Here is a 22,961-nt window from a genome sequence, read left to right as displayed (position 1 = left end):
TGGTGGGACTGGCAGTGTGCAGGCAGATATGGCCTGGAGTAGCTGTCTCCTACATCTTGTAGGCAACAGACGTCACCACAGTGACACACTCTCTCCACCAAGACCATACCCACTCCAACAAAGCCACCTAAAAGTGCCATTCCTTGAGGTTATGGGGGCCATGACATCCAAACCACAAAGGGAAGCTCCTCTTCCAGGGCAGAAGCATCCACTGCTGCAGTCCACGTCTTCCTCGCTCTGGTTCTGCCCAGATGAAGTTCCCTTTTACCATTAGTGCTGCTCAGTTCAGTCGGGGAAGATAAAAAGGGTGTTTGTGCTTGCAGTTTATACTGGTTGCAAAGATCTGAGGTGAAGAGATTTTGCTGAGATTGATGTACCTTCCCTCTGACCCGAAGGGCAACATTCAGCTCAGGACACAAAGAATGGCAATGCTCCAGAACTCTCCTGCACACGGTAAGACATTAGGGGCTCCGGCATCAACTGCCTTTTTCCTTTCTGAGCAGACAAGTTACTACTACCTGATGGTGTGACCTTGGAAATAACTGAGCCCATATAGTAAATGTATCACCTTCTTTGGCTATTAAGACAATAAAACAGGGTCAGTGAGATGGTTTAATGGGTAAAGGAGACCTAGACACAATCCCTGGAGCCCATACAAAGGTGAAGAGAACCCCACTCTACAAAGTGACCCTCTGATCTCCAAACATGACACAACCCATCCCCAATAATAAACTTAAAATGTTGAAAACGAAAGAAATGTTTAAAATAAAACCATCTCAGGACAGGCACACTTACAAGTCTCCACACAGTGCTTGGCATCTGTCGGCAGTCAAATCCGGTGTGCTTGTGCCAGGGGAGGATGCTGAGGTTAAGGGCACGTACTGTTCTTGCAGAGGACTCTAGTTCAAACCCCAGAACCCACATCAAGCAGTTACAACTGTCTGTAATTTCAGCTCCAGGGACTCCTATTTTGAAATACAGTGTGCCTGTGCCTCCCTTCTCTATGAGAATAAAGCTAGGCTTTAAAGTCCTTAGGATGAGCCTTCTTCCAGGGAGGAGGTACGAGAGGAACTGTCTCAAGTTGAGAAAAGTGGCTGTTTAGAGGGGACAGTGTATGGTGGCCTGATATGTTCCCCAGGTCCTCAGGGGTAGAACTGTTTGGGAGGCATGGCCTTGTTAGGAGAGTTATGTTACTGGAGGTAGGCTTTGCCAGTTAAAATATTTTCACCATTTCCAGTAACTGTAAGCGCAAATAACCCTTCCTTCTCCATGCTGACATGGTCATGGTGTTTTATCACAGTACAGCAAAGTAACTAATGCAGATGGTGGTTTATGGGGTTCAAACAGATCTACTGTAAGCACCCTGGATGGGTAAGAGCAACAAAATCCTCCTGTGTAGCTCAATCTAAGAGTTTGGCTAGCCAGGGGAGCAGAGCAGACTGAGCCCATCTCACAAGCACACTTACAAGGACTTATTCATTGATGCACCTGGAACAGGGCCTGGCCAGAGAGTGACCTGAGTATTTGCAGGATAAGTGATCTTCATTCCCGATCCAGAAGCTGGTGCACAGCTTCACTGTGTTGGCTACTACCACCAGCAAAGGCCAGGGTGAGGAGAGGGCTCTGGAGGCTGGGCATATGCTGGGCTTCCAGAATGGGAGGCCTAAGTTTGGTCCTTGTTTCTGTCTCTATGAGGATCATACAGTTAACTTCCAGCTCCCACCAGCAATATCCCAAACAGTACCCCACCCCCCTACCAGCAAGCCCTTGATTTAACGCACTTAGACAACAGGAAAGGTTAAGGAATTTTCTTTATTTTTTACAAATTAAGACTATGTAGATATATTTTTTTAATCAAAAACACCTTTGTCTTCACAGTATGAGTTAGAGAACGCAGCCTGAGCTGGAAAACCAAAGAACTAGGACAGAGTGGAAATGACACGACACCTGTATTAAACCTGTTAGGCATTTTCTTTAAAAGTAGTTTATATCTTATCATTCTTGGCACTGTTTCTAAAGAAAAATTCCTTTATCCCAAGCAAGAAAGCACAAGAGGTGGAGTCTGGCTTCAAGAGGTGGAACTACGTCAGCTCCGTAGGGCTTGCAGAGAATCACTGTTCTGGAGAGTGGCTCATGTCCAAGCCAGGGCAGAGGGCAGTGGCGCTGAGCCACTCTGGGGCACACCACTGCAGCAGTGTCATGGTGCAGAAACCAGGAGCCACTGTGTTCAACTGTACTGCTATGAGCAGGGAAAGTCAAAAGCGCCATCCTGCTGGTAATGGGTTCTTTTGAATAGAAACCACAAGTAGCCAGGGCCACGGCAGCTCCTGATGGAACCCTTCTGTGCAGACTGGTGGCCCATAGTTTGGTCACCTGGCTTCTGCCTAGACCAACAAATTTCTTCAAACAGGTCAACAAAGCAAACTAACTAAAGTGCATCTGTAGGTGAACATTACCTACTGCCTCAAATCTCTGGCCTGACTCCCTGACAGTGTCCAGGCAGACAGACACAAATGCACTGAAGAGCTGTTAGGAGTGCTACGAGTGCTACCTTCAGTAGCAGTCAAGACTCCCTGCAAGGAAGTGCTCGGCTGGTAGAGACTTGTCCCTTGCTGTAGTCCTTACAGAGGTTTTTCTGAAAAGATTTAGTACAATTAGCCCTGAGGCTCAATCATTCCTCTTTCCTATCCTTCCCCCAAGATTTAACCACAGTCACCTAGTGGAAGCCAATCAGTAACAAAGGTAATAATTTTAAAAACCAACAACAACAAAATCCAATAGGGATACTTGAAAATTGTGACCTCTCCCTTGCCATACATGCTCAGAGTGCTTCACAGGTACCTGACAACAGCCACCTTTCCCACCCCACAGATGGAAAGCAGGTCACTAAGGGGTGGAAAGGGAACACCCACAAATCCACATTCTCATCATGGCAAAGTGGAAAGGCATTTGCCAGACCAATTCAGGCAGAGGAGGTGGCAGGCTGACAGAACAGGTGAGCTCCTTCTCAAGGAAAACACACTGCCCAGTCTCACTGGACTGTGAAAACCAAACACAAGGGCCAAAGAGGCTCCAGCAAGAGTCCAGGAGGGTCCATCTGCGGAGGCGTGGCAGGAAGGCAGACATCTACTCCTCGCTCCTCATCTTGGTGCACTGGCTGCCTGAGCAGAGCAATAAGCTATGGATAGGTTGACAGAAAAGGGAGTGTGGAAACCTCAGGAATGTGAAGCCAAACTCCAAACTATATTCACTAATCAGTTTTTTGATCAAAAAATTCAAAATAGAGAAACCCACAAAGTACAAAAGCTTTTCTGATGCTTTTCATTATCATAGAACACGACACCTGTAATGTGTGCAGAGAAATGAAGGGTGGGAGAGGAGTCGAGCTGGGAGGCTGGGGCCCAAATCACTTCTTTTCTTTCTTCTTGTCCTACAAATGAAGAAGAACCACCTAAGTACTTGACATGCAAATCCAAAGGAGCGAGTGCTGGCAAAGGGTGTGAGGGAATCCGGACAATTAAGGATGAGAAACCTGTGTGAGCTGAGTCCTCTCTATTAGGTGCAAGTCCAAAACAGAAAAGGAACAGAGTTAAGCAGCTGAGAGGAACAACTGCGATAAGGCCCAAACAGAACCACAATCCTACCCTGTCACTGCCCCCCTCCCCCCCCAGCACACACTCACTTGTACTCCTGAGTCAGACTTATAAAGGAAAGCTCATAGGTTCATGGCTTCTCTGCTGCTAGACTAGACTGATTCTTTTTTGGGGAAAAATTAAGATTAACAAATGGATGGGACTGGAGAGACAGCTCAGCAGTTTTAAGAGCATTGGCTGCTCTTGCAGAGGTCCTGGGTTTGATTGCCAGAACCTACACAGTGGCTCAGAACTGTCTCTTGGGATAACTGTAACTGCAGTTCCAGGGGACCCAATGCATGCAATGTACATGTATACATTGTCTTCCCCAGCCCCTTTCTAAGTCCTCGCGATCCCTGCAGCCTTACTCTCCCTAAGTGCAGTCATCACAGCTGTCTGCCATTTCAAATTCATCTCCAGGCCGGGCTGTGGTTGCGCACGCCTTTAATTCCAGCACTTGGGAGGCAGAGGCAGGCAGATCTCTGTGAGTTCAAGACCAGCCTGGTCTACAAGAGCTAGTTCCAGGACAGGCTCCAAAACCACAGAGAAACCCTGTCTCGTAAAAACCAAAAAAAAAAAAAAAAAAAAAAAAAAATTCATCTCCAGGATTAGTTAAGATGTAAGGAAATTGTTTCCATTTGGTCTTTTTTTCGATAGCATAGACTTCGGTTCCCCTCTTGCTTGAGGGACCTGCCTGCCTTTCACGTATTTTTGCCCTACACAGTGAATGAGCAACTTTTCAAAGTCTCACATCCACACAGACATGAGCACGAGCCACCCTCTCATGTGCAGGCTGTGGACTCACTAACCTTCTCATTCAAAGCAAGGATCAGCATGAGCTTCCTGAAGAGTGTAACAAAATCTAAGAAGAGGTCAACGCAGTGCCTGAAAGAGAAGAACTAGTCACTCACAGTACTTCCACTTCCTTCCCCAGGAAGCCCAAGTGCCCACCTGCGAGTCACTCCCTCCAAAACCCACCCCCCAAGAAACAGTCAACTCAACAAATCTGGTTTGGGAGGTCCTTCTGTCTATGTGTTGGTTTTATTGGTTAGTGAATAAAGAAACTGCCTTGGCCTATTGATAGGGCAGAATTTAGGTAGGCGGGGAAAACTGGACTGAATGCTGGCAGAAGGAAGGCGGAGAGAGAGACGCCATGGAGCTGCCGCTGGAGACAGATATGCAGAAACTTTGCTGGTAGGTCACAACCTCGTGGTGATGCACAGAATAGAAACGGGTTAAATTATTATGTAAGAGCCAATAAGAAGCTAGAGCTAATGGGTCAAGCAGTGGTTTAATTAATACAGTTTCTGTGTGGTTATTTTGGTTCTGGTCGGCCAGGACAAACAAGCAGCCTCCTCCAAATACACAAATCCACGAGGACCAGGAGACCAGGCTTTGTACTAAACAGAGACCAAGTCGGAACCTGGAACTACTAAGTACCAGTGACCAGTGGTGAGGAGATCCTCTCATTGTTACCACTGAAAACAGAGTAAAAGAGAAAGCCCCTTTACTCCTGGATGCCTGCAGGTGGAAGATGTTAAAGCTGTGCCATGCTGGAGTCCCAAGCTTGGCTCCAGTGATACAGCTTGTCTGGAGTGCTTGCCCAGCACTGCTAGAACCCTGTATCTAATTCCCAGCTAGCTAGCCTATAATCCCAGCACTCAGGAAGTAAAGGATCACAAGTTCAAGGTCATCCTCAGTTACGCCAGCCTTGGCTACCTGAGACCTTGCCTCTTAGAAAAAATGAACAAACTTTCATTTGTATGTCGAGCCGTGGAATGGAACAGCTTGTGTCAACCTTCAATGTGCACCAGTTCTCACTCACCAGATGTAATCCTTGTCTCCGTTTTCAGCCTTCTCAATAATGAGCTGAGTATCAAAAAGGACAAAGCCACACATGACCAACAGCCCCATGTACAGGTTTGCCTGAGAAAAGAAAGAGACAGTTACATGTGGTAGATATAGTAGTGGAAGAACAGTCTACTTCCTGCCTCTTACCCTTTGAGAACATATCACACGCTAACTCAAAAGACAGTGAAGTCCATATTACTTCTCGAGACATTCTGTCTTCACTCCAGCTCACTAATCTGGACTGAGAGAAACAGTCTCTGAGCAAGTCAATTCTCCTCAGCAGTGTCTAACCATGGCAGGAGGCCATGTCGTCTGAAGGTCCTCAAGTCTGTAGAGCACTGCCCAAAGAAAGTGAGGGTTCTAGAGAAGACACCTTATTTGTTTGGTTTTTGGAGACAGGGTTTCTCTGTGTAGCTTTGAAGCCTGTCCTGGAACTTTCTCTGTAGACCAGGTTGGCCTCAAACTAACAGATCTGCCTGCCTCTGTCTTGGAATTAAGGTGTGTGCCACCATGCCTGGCTCCTTTTCTTTTCTAAAGATTTATTTATTTATTATGTATTCAATGTTCTGCCTATGTGTAGCCTAAATGCCAGAGGAGGGCACCAGATCCCACTACAGACGGTTGTGAGCCACCATGTGGCTGCTGGGAATTGAACTCAGGACCTCTGAAAGAGCAGCCAGTGCTCTTAACCTCTGAGCCATCCCTCTAAGCCTAGGAGTCACCTCTTTTGACTTAGAATTAGGTGAGAAAAATGGAACAAATGACCCCTGGAAACTGTATAAAATCTCACCTGGAACAGCCAAATGGATCCAAAGAAAAGGTTCCCCAGGGAGGACAAGAACATGAGGCTCATGGCTGACATCAAGATGCCTAGCAAGAGAGGGCAAACCTTGTCACGAGAAAAGCCAAAGCTGGGCAAAAACGATCCCATTAAGGTCATTTCTAACTGTCTCCCCAAATGAAGACTCCCCAAATGAAGGTAGAAAAGGTGGTCTACTGACAGCTCTACCAGAGCAGAGCCCAGGCTTGCTTTCCAGTCCATACCTCCCAAAAACAGGTAACTCCGGCGCCTGGCGTAGAGCGCGCTCAAGCTGAAGCAGGTGAAGATCATGGCCGTGCCCATGAAGGCAGTGGGGAGGATGCTGTGAAAGAAAAGGCCATGAGGGAGAGCTCCAACTATGCGGTCTGTTTAGAGGGCATATTCACAAACACAGTAAAACAGTTACCTGGGATTGATAGCAATGCACAGCTCCAAAGCAGGGCCCAGGCCAATTCCTACAAAACAAACCCCAGAACAAATTACCATTGATTCTGATCACAGGCATGCATTCTTATTTTAAAGAAAAAGTAATCTGAGCAGTAATGGCACACACCTTTAATCCCAGCATTTGGGAGGCAGTAGCAGGTGGATCTCTGTGAGTTTGAGGCCAACCTGGTCTATAAGCTAGTTCCAGGACAAGCCCCAAAGCCACAGAGAAACCATCTCGAAAAAGAAAAACAAACAAACAAACAAAGAAACCAAAGCAATTCTTTTACTCAACCCTTTCCTTATTTTCAAGAGAATATATAACTGAGTTAATTCAAGGTATATCAGTCCTCTTAGCAGAAAACCATGGATGTTTTAAGGAAGAATAAAAATGAAAAACAACACAAAAGCAGAAATGTCATGTGTCCTTGAGATTGTAATGTGCATCAGGGAGGACAGAACAGAGCCTGGCAGCGAGTGACCTGCGACCTGCAGTGAGAGCAGTCAGACCAGTCTTCTGGGATAATCACATGGTGACCGGCAAGCAACCCAGCATTTTTTCTACTCTGGCTATTTCCTCCCTGATAATCCCCCAACACCTCCAATAATTAGTGTTCCCTGAGCCAAGTCTTAAATCCTAAATCTCTTCCTTTCTAAAATTTCCTTAACACTGTACAGAAGAAACCCATGCATTTTAAAGTACTTTATTATATAGCTCCAATCTGTTTTCTTCAATGAGAATTCTAAAAGAGATTAACTTTTTTTTTTTTTTTTTTGGAGACAGGGTTTCTGTGTGGCCCTGGCTGTCCTGGAACTCCCTCTGTAGACCAGGCTGGCCTTAAATTCAGACATCTGCCTGCCTCCCAAGTGCTAGGATTAAAGGTGTGCACATCCACACCCAGCAAGAAATGAACTTTTAACCAGACTCTTAGTTTATGTCTACCATTTAAAAAGTCACGGACCTCATCCGAGCCACACCCATTTTAGGTCATAGTTGCTAGCTATCAAGTACTAGTTAGATAGTGCTTAACTCTATATGCAAAACAGGAACAGTCTATATGCAACAAGGAAGGAGGACAGAGCAAAACAAAACTGCTCAAGGGTGTGTGACTGACTGGTGGGTACAGATCAAGGAGACCAGAAAAGAGAGATCACAGCAGTGTCATAGAATTTAGGGAAACTCTACAAAAAGAACTGTTTTGAAAGAATTGTACACAGACAAAAACAAACGAACAAAAAACCTCTTCTGTCCCCAACAACCTCTTCACATACCTGTGAGGAAAGCAAAGCCAGCAAGAAGTCCCAATCTTTTTTGCTCCGTTTCATGACTATGAGGTGTTGCCATCAGCCAGATCATCAAGCCCAGGGAGCCCAAGGCAGAGAGCAGGCCAGCCTGTGAGAGCCAGTCACAAACACTTCAAAGTTCATGTTTACTAGGTTCAAATACTCATCTGAAATTTCTAACATTTGCTTTTTAATCCAGAGGCAGAGGAGAAGGTAGTATGTTCTCAGAGAGAAGGGGGGAGAGAAACCAGAGGCCTGGAGGTGAGGGCTTCAATTACAGAACTACTAAGGCAAACAGAAAAGTGCTAGAAGCACACTGTATCTGTAGGACAGAGAAAACAAACAAACCAAACAAAAAAATACCAGTTGACCTAAGTTATTTGGTCCCTAGGACCCAAGTGGTTAAATAAAGCAACATGTGCACTGTGGCACACCCAGGCTCACCGGGCTGTGAAGGCTGGGGGATGGGTGTTTATAGAGGCTTGTACTCGGATCCTGCCACCTCTGTTGCCGTGCTGGCAGTACACACACACACAATGTTATCTGGCTTCTAGAGGTTTAAAATCACTCAGCTATTTTTGAATTTCCTACAGTAACATTACTTTTCTAATAAAAATAAGTGTTAGGAGGAAATTACTGAGGCTAAACACGGGCACTGAAGTTCCTGTCGTTAAAGAAAGGTACAGTTCCATTCTTACCACTGAGAGCAGTTAAAAGGTTACACAGTTATGAACTGGATGCGGAATTACTGAGTGTTCCTAGGGGGACATAGAGAGGTTTCTGCACCTCTCTGGTCACATTTTCACAAAATGAAGAACACACAACCTTACTTTATGTGCTGCTTTTTAAGGCACTTATCTGACACACACTGTTGACTCACAGAGCCGCTAAGACAAGCACATTTTCTCTCTAAAGTAAATCAACCACCGTATTAAGACAGTACTTAAGCACCATGCCGTTTTTGACAAAATCAGGAACAAAAACACAGAACAGGGTAGGCTGCAATGGTGTATGCCTTTAACTGCAATGCAGCACAGGCAGAACGTCCAGCCAGATCTACGTAAAAGCCTAGCTAAAAGTATAAACCAGGCTCAGTGGTAAGAAGCATGTATGAATCTGGGTTCAATCCCTGGCACACAAAAAAGCACAAAGGTGGCATTGGGCCTGAGGAAGTAACACGTCAGTGAAGCAGGATCCTAACTTCCATGGGGCAAGCATGTCGTAAAAGATGAATCTAAGTTTCCATTATTTACATGCTTACAAAAAGTACTAAACAGTGATTGTTGAGTAGTTGAATCCCCAAATGCAAAAGGTCAGTTTGCATTAAGAACTAAGTGCATTTTACATTATTTCAAACAAACAACAAAAATGCAAAAATAACACAAAACCAGAAAAAAAGACCCAGAACCTGCTTTGAACTCAAAGATCAGTCTTGCCCTTCTGAGTGCCAAAAGCAAATTTTTCATACAACTCTTGGGAGGAGAGGCCTGAACAAAAGGACAGTTAATCACAGTGGCAAATGTCAACACAAATACACCTCTATGTTTATGTTAAAAACAGCCACTCTGGAGTTTGGCGACTAGGGAAACTTCAAACTTTTTGGTTATTCTTTAAATAAAAATAAAAAATGAACCTTCTACTTCTGTCAGTCAAACCCAAACTTTCCTCCCAAGACCAATAAGTTGCTGGGGGCTTCTCCCAGGCATGAACATAATGAAATGGGTCAAATCTGTACACATCCCAACCCTGCCTAATCTGACAATTAATTATATAACTGGTATTTTGCTCTAAGCATTCCACAGTCAATGAGGCAACAAAGAAGAAAAGGTGGGACAGGCACCATGCCATGAGTGCCAGCACCTGGCTCACGTTTGAGGACGGGGTCTTGTATGTCAGACAGCATCAGCTGAATACCTTTAGGGCCATGTACCCAGCAGAAGAGATTCCTGTGTTCAGTTTCCAAGAGAGGAACAGCTGCCAGAAAACGCTAATGGTTTAATGATGTCTGGCTGAGTTCTGATATCAAACTACTGATGAGAATATTAGAAAGCGCACAGAAATAGGTTACCCTGTTAAGTGTTTTCTTCCTAATGGAGTCTGTGCCACTGACCCCAGAGAAACGTGTTCTTACCTGAATGAAATGTGTGACCACATGGACATAGGCCCCTGCCGCCGCCACAAACATACAGAGTGCAAAGCTGGCATAGACCTTCTTTAGGTGCTGCTGTGTCGAGGGAGTTCTAGAAAAGAGTGTTCACAGCACATCATGTCTGGACGTATCTCTAAGCTACAAATCATTTCTCTGTAAAAAGTTATGAACAGTCTGAGATACTTTGGGAAGAACATACTATAATAAAAAAGAATGTTTGGAAAATGGGTTAAGAGAACCTGCTAGAGAAGAACCCAAATCCCAAACATGCGCAATCATTGCCCAACTGGAACAGATGGGTCGCGGTGACTACACAGTAGCCCTGATTTGGCTGCTTCTGCTAGGCTTCACAATCTAGCCAATCTGTTTACTGTCACCTATAAAAGTTATCCAACTAAGAAAAGAAACTAGGTGTGACAAGAAATGCAGCAAAGGACAATGGTCAAGGTTGGATCACTTACATATGGGAAAATTTTAAAAGGGCATCAAAGTTGATCTTCCGATCAAATATGTTCATGGTTCCGAAGTCTGCTCAGCACACCTGCTAAGAAGTAAGAAAAGATTATTTTATAGACACCGGGACACTTAAGAGCACAGGTATATTTAAAAAAAAGGGGGGGCAGTATACAAGCTTTGGAAAATTGAAAGTCCCCATCAACTCCTTTAAAAAAGACAAAAGACATAAAACCATCTCCTCTTCTCTCCAAAACTACTATCATTTGATTTCAATTATTTTAAAGAATACTTACAATTTTTTATTTTATTTATTTATTTTGGTTTTTTTGAGACAGGGTTTCTCTGTAGCTTTGGAGCCTGTCCTGGAACTAGCTCTTTTAGACCAGGCTGGTCTTGAACTCACAGAGATCCGCCTGCCTCTGTCTGAGTGCTGGGATTAAAGGTGTGCGCTACCACTGCCTGGCAGTACTTACAATTTTTAAAGGGCAGATTTATCTTTGAAAAGATAGTTTACACTGGGCAATGGCGGTGCACGCCTTTATAATTCCAGCACTTGGGAGGCAGAGGCAGGCCTATGAGTTTGAGGCCACCTGGTTTACAGAACAAGTTCCAAAGCTACAGAGAAACCCTACTTTGAACACCCCTCCCCTACCAAAAGATAGTTTACAGAAGAATTCAAAGAACTCATCGAGTTTTGTTTGTCTGTATTGAACGTGTGGATAAGACAACTGTTATGTGGAGGAGTTAGTTCTCACCTTCCACAGATGGTCCTCAGCACTGGGGTTGAACTCAAGGTTTGCATAGCAAGGGCTTCATCTACCTTGGAACAATTATGTCACTGCTTCAAGTTACTAATCAATTCTCTCATAAAAAGTACCTCAGCCGGGTGGTGGTGGCGGCATGTCTTTATTCTCAGCACTCAGGTGGCAGAGGCAGGTGGATCTCTGTGAGTTTGAGGCCAGCCTGGTCTACAAGAGCTAGTTCCAGGACAGGCTCCAAAGCTAAGAGAAAGCCTGTCTCAAAAAATCAAAAGAAAGAAAAAACTACCTCAAAGATTAAAAAAAAAAGCCATTTATTTATTCCTTTCCACAGCAATCTGCTAGGGAGAAAGTGTGGCACCACCCAGGAATGGAGTCAATCCTTGTTCTAGAGCAATTTACAGTAACACAGATGAAAAACTCAATGGAAAGTCACAATTTTAAAAATTTATCTCCATGAACATAAAGTACACAAGAATTTTGTTTTTTATACTATTAGAACTTTAAAACTGTTACTGCTTTACTTTATGGGTGTGTGTGTGTGTGTGCATGTACATCTGAGCATCACATGCATGTAGCCCAAGGAGGCCACAAGAGGAGATCTGATTACCTGGAACTGTAGTTGTAGGAAATTGTGAGTCACCTGATATGGGTGCTGGGAACCAAACAGATCCTCTTTAAGAGCTGCTCTTAAGTGCTTTTAATTGCTGAGTCACCTCTCCAGCTCCCTCCGAATCATTTTTCTAAGATTTGGACTTACTAGAGGCTCTGACTAGACCGGATCTCATTATACAAACCAGGCTAGCTGGCCTCGAATTTAAGAGATCCGCCTGTCTCTGCCTCCCAAGTGCTGGGATTAAAGGCATGTGCCACCATGCTTAGGCTCCCACGGAAGCCTTCCTATATAAAGACTGTAATCGTATAAATATTCCCTCTGTATTTTTTTTCTTTGTTCCAAGACAGGGTTTCTCAGTAGCTTTGGAGCCTGTCCTGGAACTCATTCTGTAGACCAGGCTGGCCTCAAACTCTCAGAGATCCACCTGCCTCTGCCTCCCGAGTGCTGGGATTAAAGGTGTGCGCCACCACCACCTGGCCTTCTATATTCTTTTCAAAATCTGAATGTATACGTGTATGTGTGCTCTCTCAATTGTGGATATGTGCTTGCCACAGCATGCATGCTGAGGTCAGAGGATGTGCTTGGGTCTTGGTCCTCACCTTCCACTTGAGACAGTCAATAGTTATTCATTACTGTGCGTGTCAGGCTAGCTGGCTTGTGAGCTGCTAGGGATTCTATTGTTTCTGCCTCCTATCTCCCTGTAGGGCACTGGGATCAAATATGGGAGCCAGTGGGCCTGGCTTTTACGTGGGTTCTGAGGTTCGGGGCCTTAACGTTTTCATGGGAAGCATATTACCCACTGAGCCGTCTCACCAACCCACTTGATATTCTCCTCTTAGATTTCTTAAATATTAGTATCTGCCTTTTCCCTCCTCCACATATAACAATATTTAATATAAAGATTTAAAACCTTTTTTTTAAACTGTGTAGACAACGCTCTAATACTTAAGTGTGTTTATCTGGAAAACACTCATCAAAAAGAGTGGATTTTATGATACAGACCTTATTCAGATTTTCCCAACAGTTCCAAAATGTCAGACAGCATTTTGGAACCAAAGCAGGACATGTACCACCCCCTTTCCACTGTGACCCTCACGAGCCTAATATGCGGGCAGTGCAACTCCTCCCGCCACAGAAATTTAAAGCAAACACAAAACCCAAGGAAACCAAACCATATCCAGTTTCTTCTATCTCACGTGCAATCCCAAATAAACACAATCTAGTCTAAGAACTAAGATCTGATCAAGAGCGGTCAGCTTTCCTAAATACACACACACACACACACACACACACACACACACACACACACACACACCAGTCTTACTAAACACACAATGCCCACTCTATTCCCAATCTACTAAAGGGGGTGGGCAAACAACCATTAGCCTGCAATCAAAGTTACAATCCTAAAGTCACAAAGATGCAGTTTGGGTATAGGCTGGCCTTCTCAGGCCGCCTCCTTCCTCACCCCTACTTACCCTGACTCTTGTCAGTTCAGTTTGAGCACAGATCTGATGAGAAGTGCAGACCCTACCGGAACTGCTGCTCTCCTCTCCAGTCACTGGTTTCTGCGCCCGCTTGGTCTAGATGGTGCAACTATTGCAGGCTGTTGCAAGGCCAAACAGTCTTCCACAACCATGATGATGCATTCTCCAGAGAGCACACTTACAGGACGGTACCATCCAGCAACTGGAAAGTGTCTTTAAGGCGTCCATTAACACTCCTAATGATGTCCCCAGAGAGCACTTGCAACCTCCACAGCCAGGTTTCTCAGCACTCACGGTAGAAGCTATACTACCTCTTGCTTCCAATTTCAATCAGCAATAGGGAGAGGGGGCCTTAAATACCCAGGGGGTTGCTAGTCAGAAAGGGGCAATACTCATGTAACCAGACCCTCTGAGGAAAAACTGTGAGAGCACAATGACAGAACTCTTTCCCAGTTTGCTCCTTGACATGTTCCAGAAGGTACTGACTGCCTCCTTCTGGAGCTTTCAGTTGATACACAAAGATAGGGGTTGGAGAGGGCTCAGCAGCTAAGACCACTGGCTGCTCTTTCACAGGACCAGGTTCAATCCTAGCACCCTCATGACAGCTTACAGCTGTAACTCCAGCTCCAGGGGATGTTGCGCCCTCCTTTGAACTGAGGGCCCAGGCACAAATGTGGTGCATAGACATATTTGCATGTAAAACACTTAGTCTTATGAAGAAAAGTTAAGACAGTTTGTGTAAGAATGAGGAGTTCAAGGCCAGCCTGGTCTACAAGAGCTAGTTACGGGACAGGCACCAAAGCTACAGAGAAACCCTGTCTCGAAAAAACAACAATAACAACAACAAAAAACCCAAAAAGCAAGAATGAGGATATCAAATACTTAGTTTTTCCTTGACTTATAAGTAACTTCCAGTTTAAAACACTAAAATATACACTGTTGTGAAATACAGTCTCACTATGCAAGTGAAACCTTCAATCCTTGTATCCCAAATACTGGGATTGCATGTGTTACATCAGTTAAAACTTCCATATATATCTGTTTGTTTATTTCACTACCTATTTCAATTAAAAAAAAGGGGGGGGGGGCGAGGGTTTCCCTGTGCAGCCCTGGACTCACTCTAGATCAGGCTGGCCTTGAACTCAGAGATCTGCCTGCCTCTCCTAGTGGAGTGCTAGGATTAAAAGCCTGTGCCACCACGCCCAGTCTATTTCAAACTTTAAGTGAAATATGCTAATTAAAGCAATTTTTGTACTGTTAGTAAGAGGGGTCCACGAGATGGCTGATACTAAAGCAGATCCATTCCCAGTGAAAACGGCGCTGACTCGCGTTCTCAGCGCTGTCCTCTGGCTCCACACAATGCTGTGTCATGCTGTGACACACCATGGTCACACACATCACACACAGACACAAAGTAATACGAATGTCCAACTTTTCTTTTTAAAAAGTAGTAATGTATATACTTAAAGTATATGCCATATTTCCTTTTGGAAAAGGTAAAATGTAAGGGGAAGCAGGTCTTGGATGGAAGGAAATGTAGCTCTGCTCTAGAGTTGTACAAATTGGGGAGAATGGGAGTAGAAATAGAGATAAAGTGCTCCCCCAAGGTTCTTTTTTCTCCCTTTTTCTTTTTGAGACAGGGTCTCACTATGCAGCCCTGACTGGCCTGAAATTCACCAAAGAAATCCACCTGCTTTTGACTCCCAAGTGCTAGCATTAAAGGTGTGTGCCACTGTGCCTAGCCCTGACATATACATTAAAAAAAAAAAAAATTGGATGTTTTATACAGCACCAGACCTCCTCTGCATTGAGCAATGTGTTAGAATTTTTTTAATTAAAAAAAAAATCTTTTCTCATTTTACATACCAATCCCAGTTCCCACTTCCTCCCCTCCTCCAGCTACCATCACACCCCACCCACCATCCACTTCTGAGAGAGGGTAAGGCTTCCCATGGGAAGTCAACAAAGTCTAGCACATTGCTTTGAGGCAGGACCAACACCCCCCCCCCATATTTAGACTGAGCAAGGTATCCCTATAAAGAGAATGGGTTCCAAAAAGCCAGTACAAGCAGTAGGGATAAATCCTAGTCTCACTGCCAGTGGCCCACAGTCTGCCCCAGCCAAGCAACTGTCACCCACATTCAGAGGGCCTAGTCTGGTCCTATGCCAGTTCCCCCGTTGTCATGCTGGAGTCGCTGAGCTCCCATTAGTTCAAGGTAAGCTGTTTCAGTGGGTATTCCCATCATGGTCTTGGATTTTTGTTTTTAAAGATGCAGTGCTTTATGTTTTTTTTTGCCATGGGGAAAAAAGAAATATTGGACTGGAGATATAGTTCAGTATTAGAACACTTGCCTAGCACAAGTGAAGTCAATCTCAGACACTACAAAAATAAGCATCATTCCAGTGTATATGGGGGGTCCAAATTGCTCCAAAATTCACTGTGATATATCTGACACATAACAGACTATTACAAAAGTCAACAAATCAGGCATGATGGCACACCTCTGTAATCTCAAGACTTCTCAGGATAAATTTACCTAATGAAGCATAATCTTAAAGAGAAAATCATTTGGTCTATCTCATCATAAACTCTAGTTCATACAGAAACTTAGAAACAGATTCCTAGTAATAGAAACACTCAACTGTGAAACAGTTGAGGGATTATTCACACAATATTAAATGGCAGTGCCTTCCGGGGCATTGGGGAATCTGCTCAGACTGCATGTATAAAAGAAAAAAAATGCTCATGTTTTAGTTACAACCAAAATCCTTTGACTCTGCACCTCATTTTATGGCCTACCTTTAAGGCAGCAGGAACTCCAAATATTAACGGAACTCCAAATATTAACAGAACCTATCAAAATTTGTTATGCACATATTGCTAGTTTGGTTGAAGTGACAGGGGTAGCTTCCTCCGCTAGAGCCATCCCAAGTTACAAAACAAAAAGCAGGAGCTGAGAGAACACAACTCAGCCCAGCACAGAAGGAAGGAGAAACAGGGCGGGAGTGCGGCAGCGCCCCTTTCACAGTTCCGTGACAAAGCACTTGCTGAGTTGATCAGGACTCATACAAACACACACAAGCACACACATGCACAACAAAAACTCCCAAATTTACTGCATAGTTTCACCATGACCACCTTTAGCTTGGCAGGATAAAGTCTAGCCTGTCTTATTAAATCCCGTTTCCGTTCCAGGGACCCTTCTTATTCTCGTCCTAAAACAAAAGGTTATTATCTAATAGTGGTCATGCCTTCAAAACGTGCACGCATACACACAAAACCAACAAGCACTGGGAACAGCTCAGTGATAGAATGTTTTCATAACATGTAAAAGGTCCTACCCATCACTGAAAAAAAAACCTGTAATTTTTATTTCAATACATATAGTAAATCAGTACAAACGAAATAAATATGCAGAAGCCTCTAAATCTATTCCAGACAGAAAGTATCACAGCTGAAAACTACAGGAGCTGCCTCAAGGTACACAATCTAACATGAACGACAAACGCTATTTATTTATTTATTTATTTATTTATTTATTTATTTATTTATTTATTGCTTTTTTGAGACAGGTTTCTCTGTGGTTTTGGAGCCTGTCCTGGAACTAGCTCTTGTAGACCAGGCTGGTCTCGAACTCACAGAGATCCGCCTGCCTCTGCCTCCCAGGTGCCACCACCGCCCGGCACCAAAGCTATTTAGATACACATTAGACACTAGATACTGAACTACTCTGTTTTACCCTCCTATAAACTAGCTATCCTGTAAACCTTCAACTATCTTGATTGCTCTCCCTGTCCCTCCACAGGGGACCAAATTGGTAAGTAAGTAAAGGAAAAACAAGAACCCAGGGCTGATGACTGATTAAATGTGCTTACTGCCACACCAGACAAACTGAGTTTGACCCCCTGGATCCACATGTAAGAGAGAATCAACCCCTGAATGCTGTACTCTGACCTCTATACACTCCCCCCCATCCCCACAGTAAATGTAACTTTTTAAAAATTTATTTATGTGAATTGGTGTGAGGCTATCAGATCCCCTAGAACTGGAGTTACAGACAGTTGTGAGGGGCCAAGTAGGTGCTGGGAATTGAAACCAGATCTTCTAAAGAACAGCCAGTGCTTTTAATGCATGAACCATCTCTCCAGCTCCCAGTAGATGAAATTTAAAGGGTGGGGCAAGACTGACTCTTCTGATACGGTGAGTTTTCAGCCTTCGTATCTGCAGGTGTAGCTCTAAGCAAGCCGTAGCATCCCACAAAACCACAGCAAGCTTCTGGCACTAGACTTCGCTCTGCTTCAGTCTCACCATTTCCCAACCAGGAACTACAACACTCTTTACTTCATGGGGTTGACTGTAAGTAGGACAGTGCAGCTCACTGCATGTTCACCAAAAAGTCTGGTTTTAGACTTCTATTTAAGTCTGATTTACATAGATCATGTAAATTGTTTAAAAAATACCTAACTTACAAGGCAGTGGTGGTGCATGCCATTAATCTAGGGAGGCTGAAACAGGCAGATCTTTCTGAGTTCAAGGCCAGCCTGTCAACAGAAAAACCCTGTCTCGAAAACCCAAAACAAACAAACAAAAAAACAAAAACCAACAACCGTAACTCTGAGCAACTGCATCACGAAGGCTTAACATTTCTCTATGGAGAAAGTGAAGGTAAACAGGTAAGGAAGACGACTAAGAAGGATCCCGATAAAGCCAGCGTACCTTCCCTCTAACACTCACTGCACCTCCTGCCCAGAGGGCCACAAGGTGCTTCAAGAGCCTACTGATAGGCCGCCATGGCAGAGTTTGTTCAAGTCAACTTCATTGTTAGCTGGATACTTGTGCTACTCTAGGAGCTTGCTGGTCAGCTCAGTTTCAAGTGAGGGCTGGGCCGACATCATAAGGAGCATAAGGAGACCGGAAGCTCCACAGCTCTCTTAACTTGCCCCCAAATCCCTGGGCTAAGCTAGCACAGCACTTACCTCTAGAGAGGGCTGGCTCAGCCTTCTAAAGGAATGCCTTCCACTGTCAATTCTTTTCAGACAGGGTCTAAGTATCCCTGGTCATTCTGAAATGCTATGTAGACCAAGCTAGCCTTGAACTCACAGAGATCTGGCTGCCTCCGCCTCCTGATGTCGGGGATTAAACCTGTACACTACTACACTTGGCTCAAATTTCTTTTTTTGTAACCAAATCTGAAATGATTGAATCTCCCTTTCTAAAGCCATACCTCTTTGCCAGAAGTGAAACCTAAGAAGTTTCAACGTCCTAAACGCGTCATCTTCCATTAGAAACCAGTAGTCTCTCCCCCACTAATACCTTGTTTATCTCCCCAAAAAGAAAAAGCATAGGGGCTGGGGAGATGGTTCAGTGGCTGTTGTCCCAGAGGACCCAGACTCAATTCCTAGCACCCAATGGCAGATCACAACTGCCATTAACTCCAAGATCTGACACCTTCACACAAGCATACATGCAGGAACAACACCAATGCACATAAGATAAAAATAAATGAATTATTAAAAAAAAACAAGTATAAGAGTCCTACAACTGCAACATTCCTTAGCTAGCCACTCAGAGCGGAACCTACTCAAATGCAATCCAATCTCTACAGCCTCTCTCTGGTCTTGAATACCGTTTTTGGGGAATCTGTGCTATCTTGAAATTTGGTTAGAAACTTTAGGGGAACAAAACTGGATGAAAAAGAAGACATTTGTACCAGATCATATAGCCAAGTCAAAGGAGCAAAGAAAATCTTAGAAGTGAGAACATTGTGAGTGGTTTCCCCAAAGGAGATTAATACCCATGGGTAGTTTATGAAATAAAATGAAACTCTTCAAGTCAGTACATTATCTCCAATGATAATAAGTATCAATTTGATTCCTTCTAATGTGCAGGAACAGACTCCAAGATGGTTGAATTAACAAGGGCGGGCGGACTGACATGTAGTTTACAATCTAATATTTAATTAAATATGTGAGAGTGTTTGACGTGTTACTTTAGTTGTTAAATTGTATACACTTAAGAACAACCCCTATTATCCTCACAATTAGTCCATGAAAAAAGGAAACAGCCTCACATTAAAGTTGTTTAGAGAGAACCAGATCTAGTGTTACAGATCCTACCCTCTCTACCACATAACCTCTAGAAGACAATCTCACTTAATTCAACCTCCTCTTCAATTGTAACACACATATGATTAATACCACTTCTACCGACTCTCAATTAGAAAAATATGTATGCTAGGTGATGGTGGCTCATGCCTTTAATCCCAGCAGCACTCAGGAGGCAGAGGCAGGCAGGTCTCTGGGTTTGAGGCCAGTATGGTCCACACAGCAAGTTCTAGGACATCCTAGGCTACATAGACAAACCCTGTCTCAAAAATAAATAAATAAGTGTGTATTTTTTTTTTTTTTTTGGTAAGGCACCAAACCGACATTAGTATTGACTTGACCAACATCAGAAAGCCTCAGGTCTCCTGACACCCACAGTAGATGTATCTGTAACGAGGAGGAAAACTGGAAATGCTAAACATTCAATTTTTCCTTTTCCTAGTCATTGGGAAAGCAAGGCTTCATTCAGATGAACGGAGAGAAGAAGGTTGTGAAACCGTATTTCCACATGAATAATGAACTGCATTTCTCAAGGGCTCAAGCCTCTCTCTACTGGAGAAAAACCGAAGGGGCTCTAAATGTCAACTTATTCTCCAGGTTAGACCAGAAACAATTCTAGACAATGAAGAAACACCGAAAAAAATAAATGCAACCATTACAGACTTTAAGTGTTTGCAGAAGCCCTGAAAACGGGATTATGCAAGCCTGGGAAATCTTTCTTTCTTTTTTTTTTTTTTTGGGGGGGGGGGAATCTTTCTTAAATCATATCTCTTAAACTACCCACACAGCCCCAAGATAAATTGTTCACAAATATCAATAAGTAACTAGAAATTCTGCCATTAACCTTTAACCTTGAGTTCCTTGTCTGTGTTTCAGGCAGTCAGCTCTTCTAAACTGTTACACATTCACAAGTGTTTGTGTAACTCGAGTCTCAAGTTCAAAGTGGTTTTGTTGTGGTTTGGTCAACAGAAGCCTGATTGGACAGGAAATGCAACCTGGTCTGGCAACGAGATAGCCTGTTCTTGTTGTTTAAGAAAGAAAGAAAAAGAAAAACAAGGAGGAAAAAGAAACGTCAAAGCCTACTTATCACAGGTTCAGCAGTGGGTCCAAGGGAAATCCCGCCCATGGCCGCCCTTCCGGAGCAGACTTTGGTTCGGGACCTGTGGGAGCAATCAGCACCGCCTCACCTGTCCAGAGGTAATCTAGCAGATCAGAGGGGGCCGCTCCGTCGAGCTGGGAAGCCAGGCCAAGCCCGGGTCCTCTCACCTCCAGCCTCTACCGCTGGCTTCCAAGTAACTAAGGAATCTCGCGTGTCACAGAGAAGTGTGACATCACCCGGCCCGCCGTGACAGGGCAGTCTGCCTACCCAGGAGTCCCCGACCCCGGCGGTTCAGCCAGGCCAGGCTGAGCGAACCCGAGAAGGCGCTGCGATCGCCGAGTGGGGCGGGAGTGACACAAACAAAACAGCTTTCCCTTTCGTTTTCCTCAAAGTCAGGAGTGGGGGGACCTGTCTCGAATTCAAGCCCTGAACTCGGCTGAGGGGAAGACGGTGGATATTGAAAGGGACGCAAGCGAGGTCCCTACGAGGCCTTCGCCACAAAGCCAGGCCCCCAAACGCCCGGGAGACCCCGCAGACTCGCTCCCGCTCCACCCGCCCCGCCCCCGCCGGCGCTGCCGCGCATGCGCGGCACTAGTTCCTCCGCGTCCCTCCCGGCTTGGTTGCGATCTCGACGCCGGCCTTGCTTCCGAGGGACTGGGCGCTCGGGAAACGGAAGCTCTTACGCAGCCCGGTCTTGCTCCCTCGCACCCCTCACCCGGGTCTGCCTACTCCTAGCTTCGCACGTACCTTCTCGGCCCGCGACTCAGGAGCTCCCCAGCTCGGCTAAAACCGGATGTGCTCTGAGTCTCCCCGCCGTGGCTCTGGAGCTCTACCCACGCCCGCCCCCCGGGAAGCCCCGCCTCTATCCCGGCCAGGCAAGTTCTTATTGGTCCTTGGTTGCACTACCGCCTTTCCGTTGGCTGTACGTTCATAAACAGCAGCTGTTACGTCAGCGTCATCGGCTAATGCCCTGTCAATCAAGGCTGTGGCCACCAACCGGCTCGGTGGCCAGAGGCCTCCGCCCTCTTTTTCCTAGCTAGGAAGGCTGTTTGTCTGTCTGACGCCCGATCGGGAGAGGCAGTGAAGTGGGGTGTGTCAGTCCTGAGGCCGCTGCCTAGTGAGACCCCCGTGACACTAACGACCACAGCGCTAAAAAGTCCAGAGATGCTGCTTTTAGGCTTCTCGTGGGCTAGTAGAGAGAGAAAACAGAGGCTGCCCAGAAAAACTGCCTCCCTGGGACCTTTAACAGTGAATACAATGGAGCCCACCAGAACCCTAGGACCCCAGCCTGGAGGTCACTCTCTAAGGCCACGTGGTGGTCCTGGAGCCCCAAGCAAACCGGCTACGACGACAGCTTTCCTATTAACCTCCATGACAATGGGTGGTTCTTTATAATTACCAAGGGCTCTGCAAGTCAGGTGTGAACAGGGCAGCAAAGACTGGTCTTGCAGTCCTAACCAGCTCTTTGGAGACCTGGCCAAGGGAGGTCAAAGTTCTTTAAGGCGTGTCTCTAGCCGGAACACAACCAGTTCTTAGCCAGCATTGATTACACAGCAGAATGTTCTCTGTTGGATTAAACTGTTAGGGTTAAAGAAGCTCCATTTTATGCTAGGCCTCCATCTTGGTAATCACCAGTAGTTTGTCTTCCAAAAATGTACAGCCGTGACTATCTACTTGTTACGATAAGGCAACTGCTTTTTTTTATTTTTTATTTTTTGCTTCTGTAACTTGCTTAAGCAGACACTCAGATTGTTTTGAGTTGCCTTAATCACTTAGATTGGCAGAATGGAACAGTTTTTATTTAGTTGCATAGATAGTGAAGGTCTCCATGTGGTTTTCCCCTTTGAAAGTCCTTCCCTGATGTGGGAAGTCCTTTTGTATATGTGTTGCTTTTATTGGTTAATGAATAAAGAAGCTACTTTATTCATTAACAAAGTAGCTTAACAGAATACAGACAGACTGGAAAAGATATAGAGAGATAATAGGTGGAGTCAGTGCGGAGCCATGTAGCTGCTGCCGGAGACAGGCATACTGAAACCTTGCCTGTAAGCCACAGTCACGTGGCGATACACAGATTAATAGAAATGGGTTAATTTAAGATATAAGAGTTAGGCTAGGCAGAAGCTGGGTGGTGGTGGCGCATGCCTTTAATCCCATCACTCAGGAGGCAGAGGCAGGCTGATCTCTGTGAGTTCAAGGTCAGCCTGGTCTACAAGAGCTAGTTCCAGGACAGGCTCCAAAGCTACAGAGAAACCCTGTCTCGAAAAACCAAAAAAAA

The 22,961-nt window shown here is 44.9% G+C and overlaps 1 protein-coding gene and 1 long non-coding RNA gene across 3 annotated transcripts; one reads left to right on the top strand and one right to left on the bottom strand.

The window, feature by feature from the left end:
• Positions 1–1,793: 1,793 nt before the first annotated feature.
• Positions 1,794–21,564, bottom strand: Tmbim6 (transmembrane BAX inhibitor motif containing 6). 2 transcript variants are annotated; one of them, XM_050122410.1, is made up of 10 exons: positions 21,431–21,564; positions 10,624–10,703; positions 10,145–10,253; positions 8,002–8,122; positions 6,710–6,758; positions 6,528–6,625; positions 6,274–6,353; positions 5,458–5,558; positions 4,442–4,517; positions 1,794–3,430 (listed from the first exon to the last, which is right to left on the bottom strand). In XM_050122410.1, the coding sequence occupies exons 2-10, from the start codon at positions 10,677–10,679 to the stop codon at positions 3,407–3,409; spliced, it is 714 nt and encodes a 237-aa protein (XP_049978367.1). In that variant the 5' UTR covers positions 10,680–10,703; positions 21,431–21,564; the 3' UTR covers positions 1,794–3,406. The 2 variants fall into 2 exon arrangements, with proteins under 2 accessions (XP_049978367.1, XP_049978366.1); XM_050122409.1 differs by having other exon boundaries at positions 10,624–10,706; positions 21,431–21,551.
• On the top strand, positions 10,715–13,307 carry LOC126488751 (uncharacterized). Its single transcript, XR_007588790.1, has 2 exons — positions 10,715–11,554; positions 12,449–13,307. It is a non-coding gene; the product is annotated as an uncharacterized lncRNA (long non-coding RNA).
• Positions 21,565–22,961: the final 1,397 nt, after the last annotated feature.

Source organism: Alexandromys fortis, unplaced genomic scaffold (genome assembly GCF_014885135.2).
Source record: "Alexandromys fortis isolate MF-2015 unplaced genomic scaffold, M_Fortis_MF-2015_v1.1 scaffold_216, whole genome shotgun sequence".
Taxonomy (NCBI): Eukaryota; Metazoa; Chordata; class Mammalia; order Rodentia; family Cricetidae; genus Alexandromys; species Alexandromys fortis.
The sequence above is the reverse complement of the archived record's forward strand: the minus strand, read 5'-3'. Positions and strand labels throughout refer to the sequence as shown.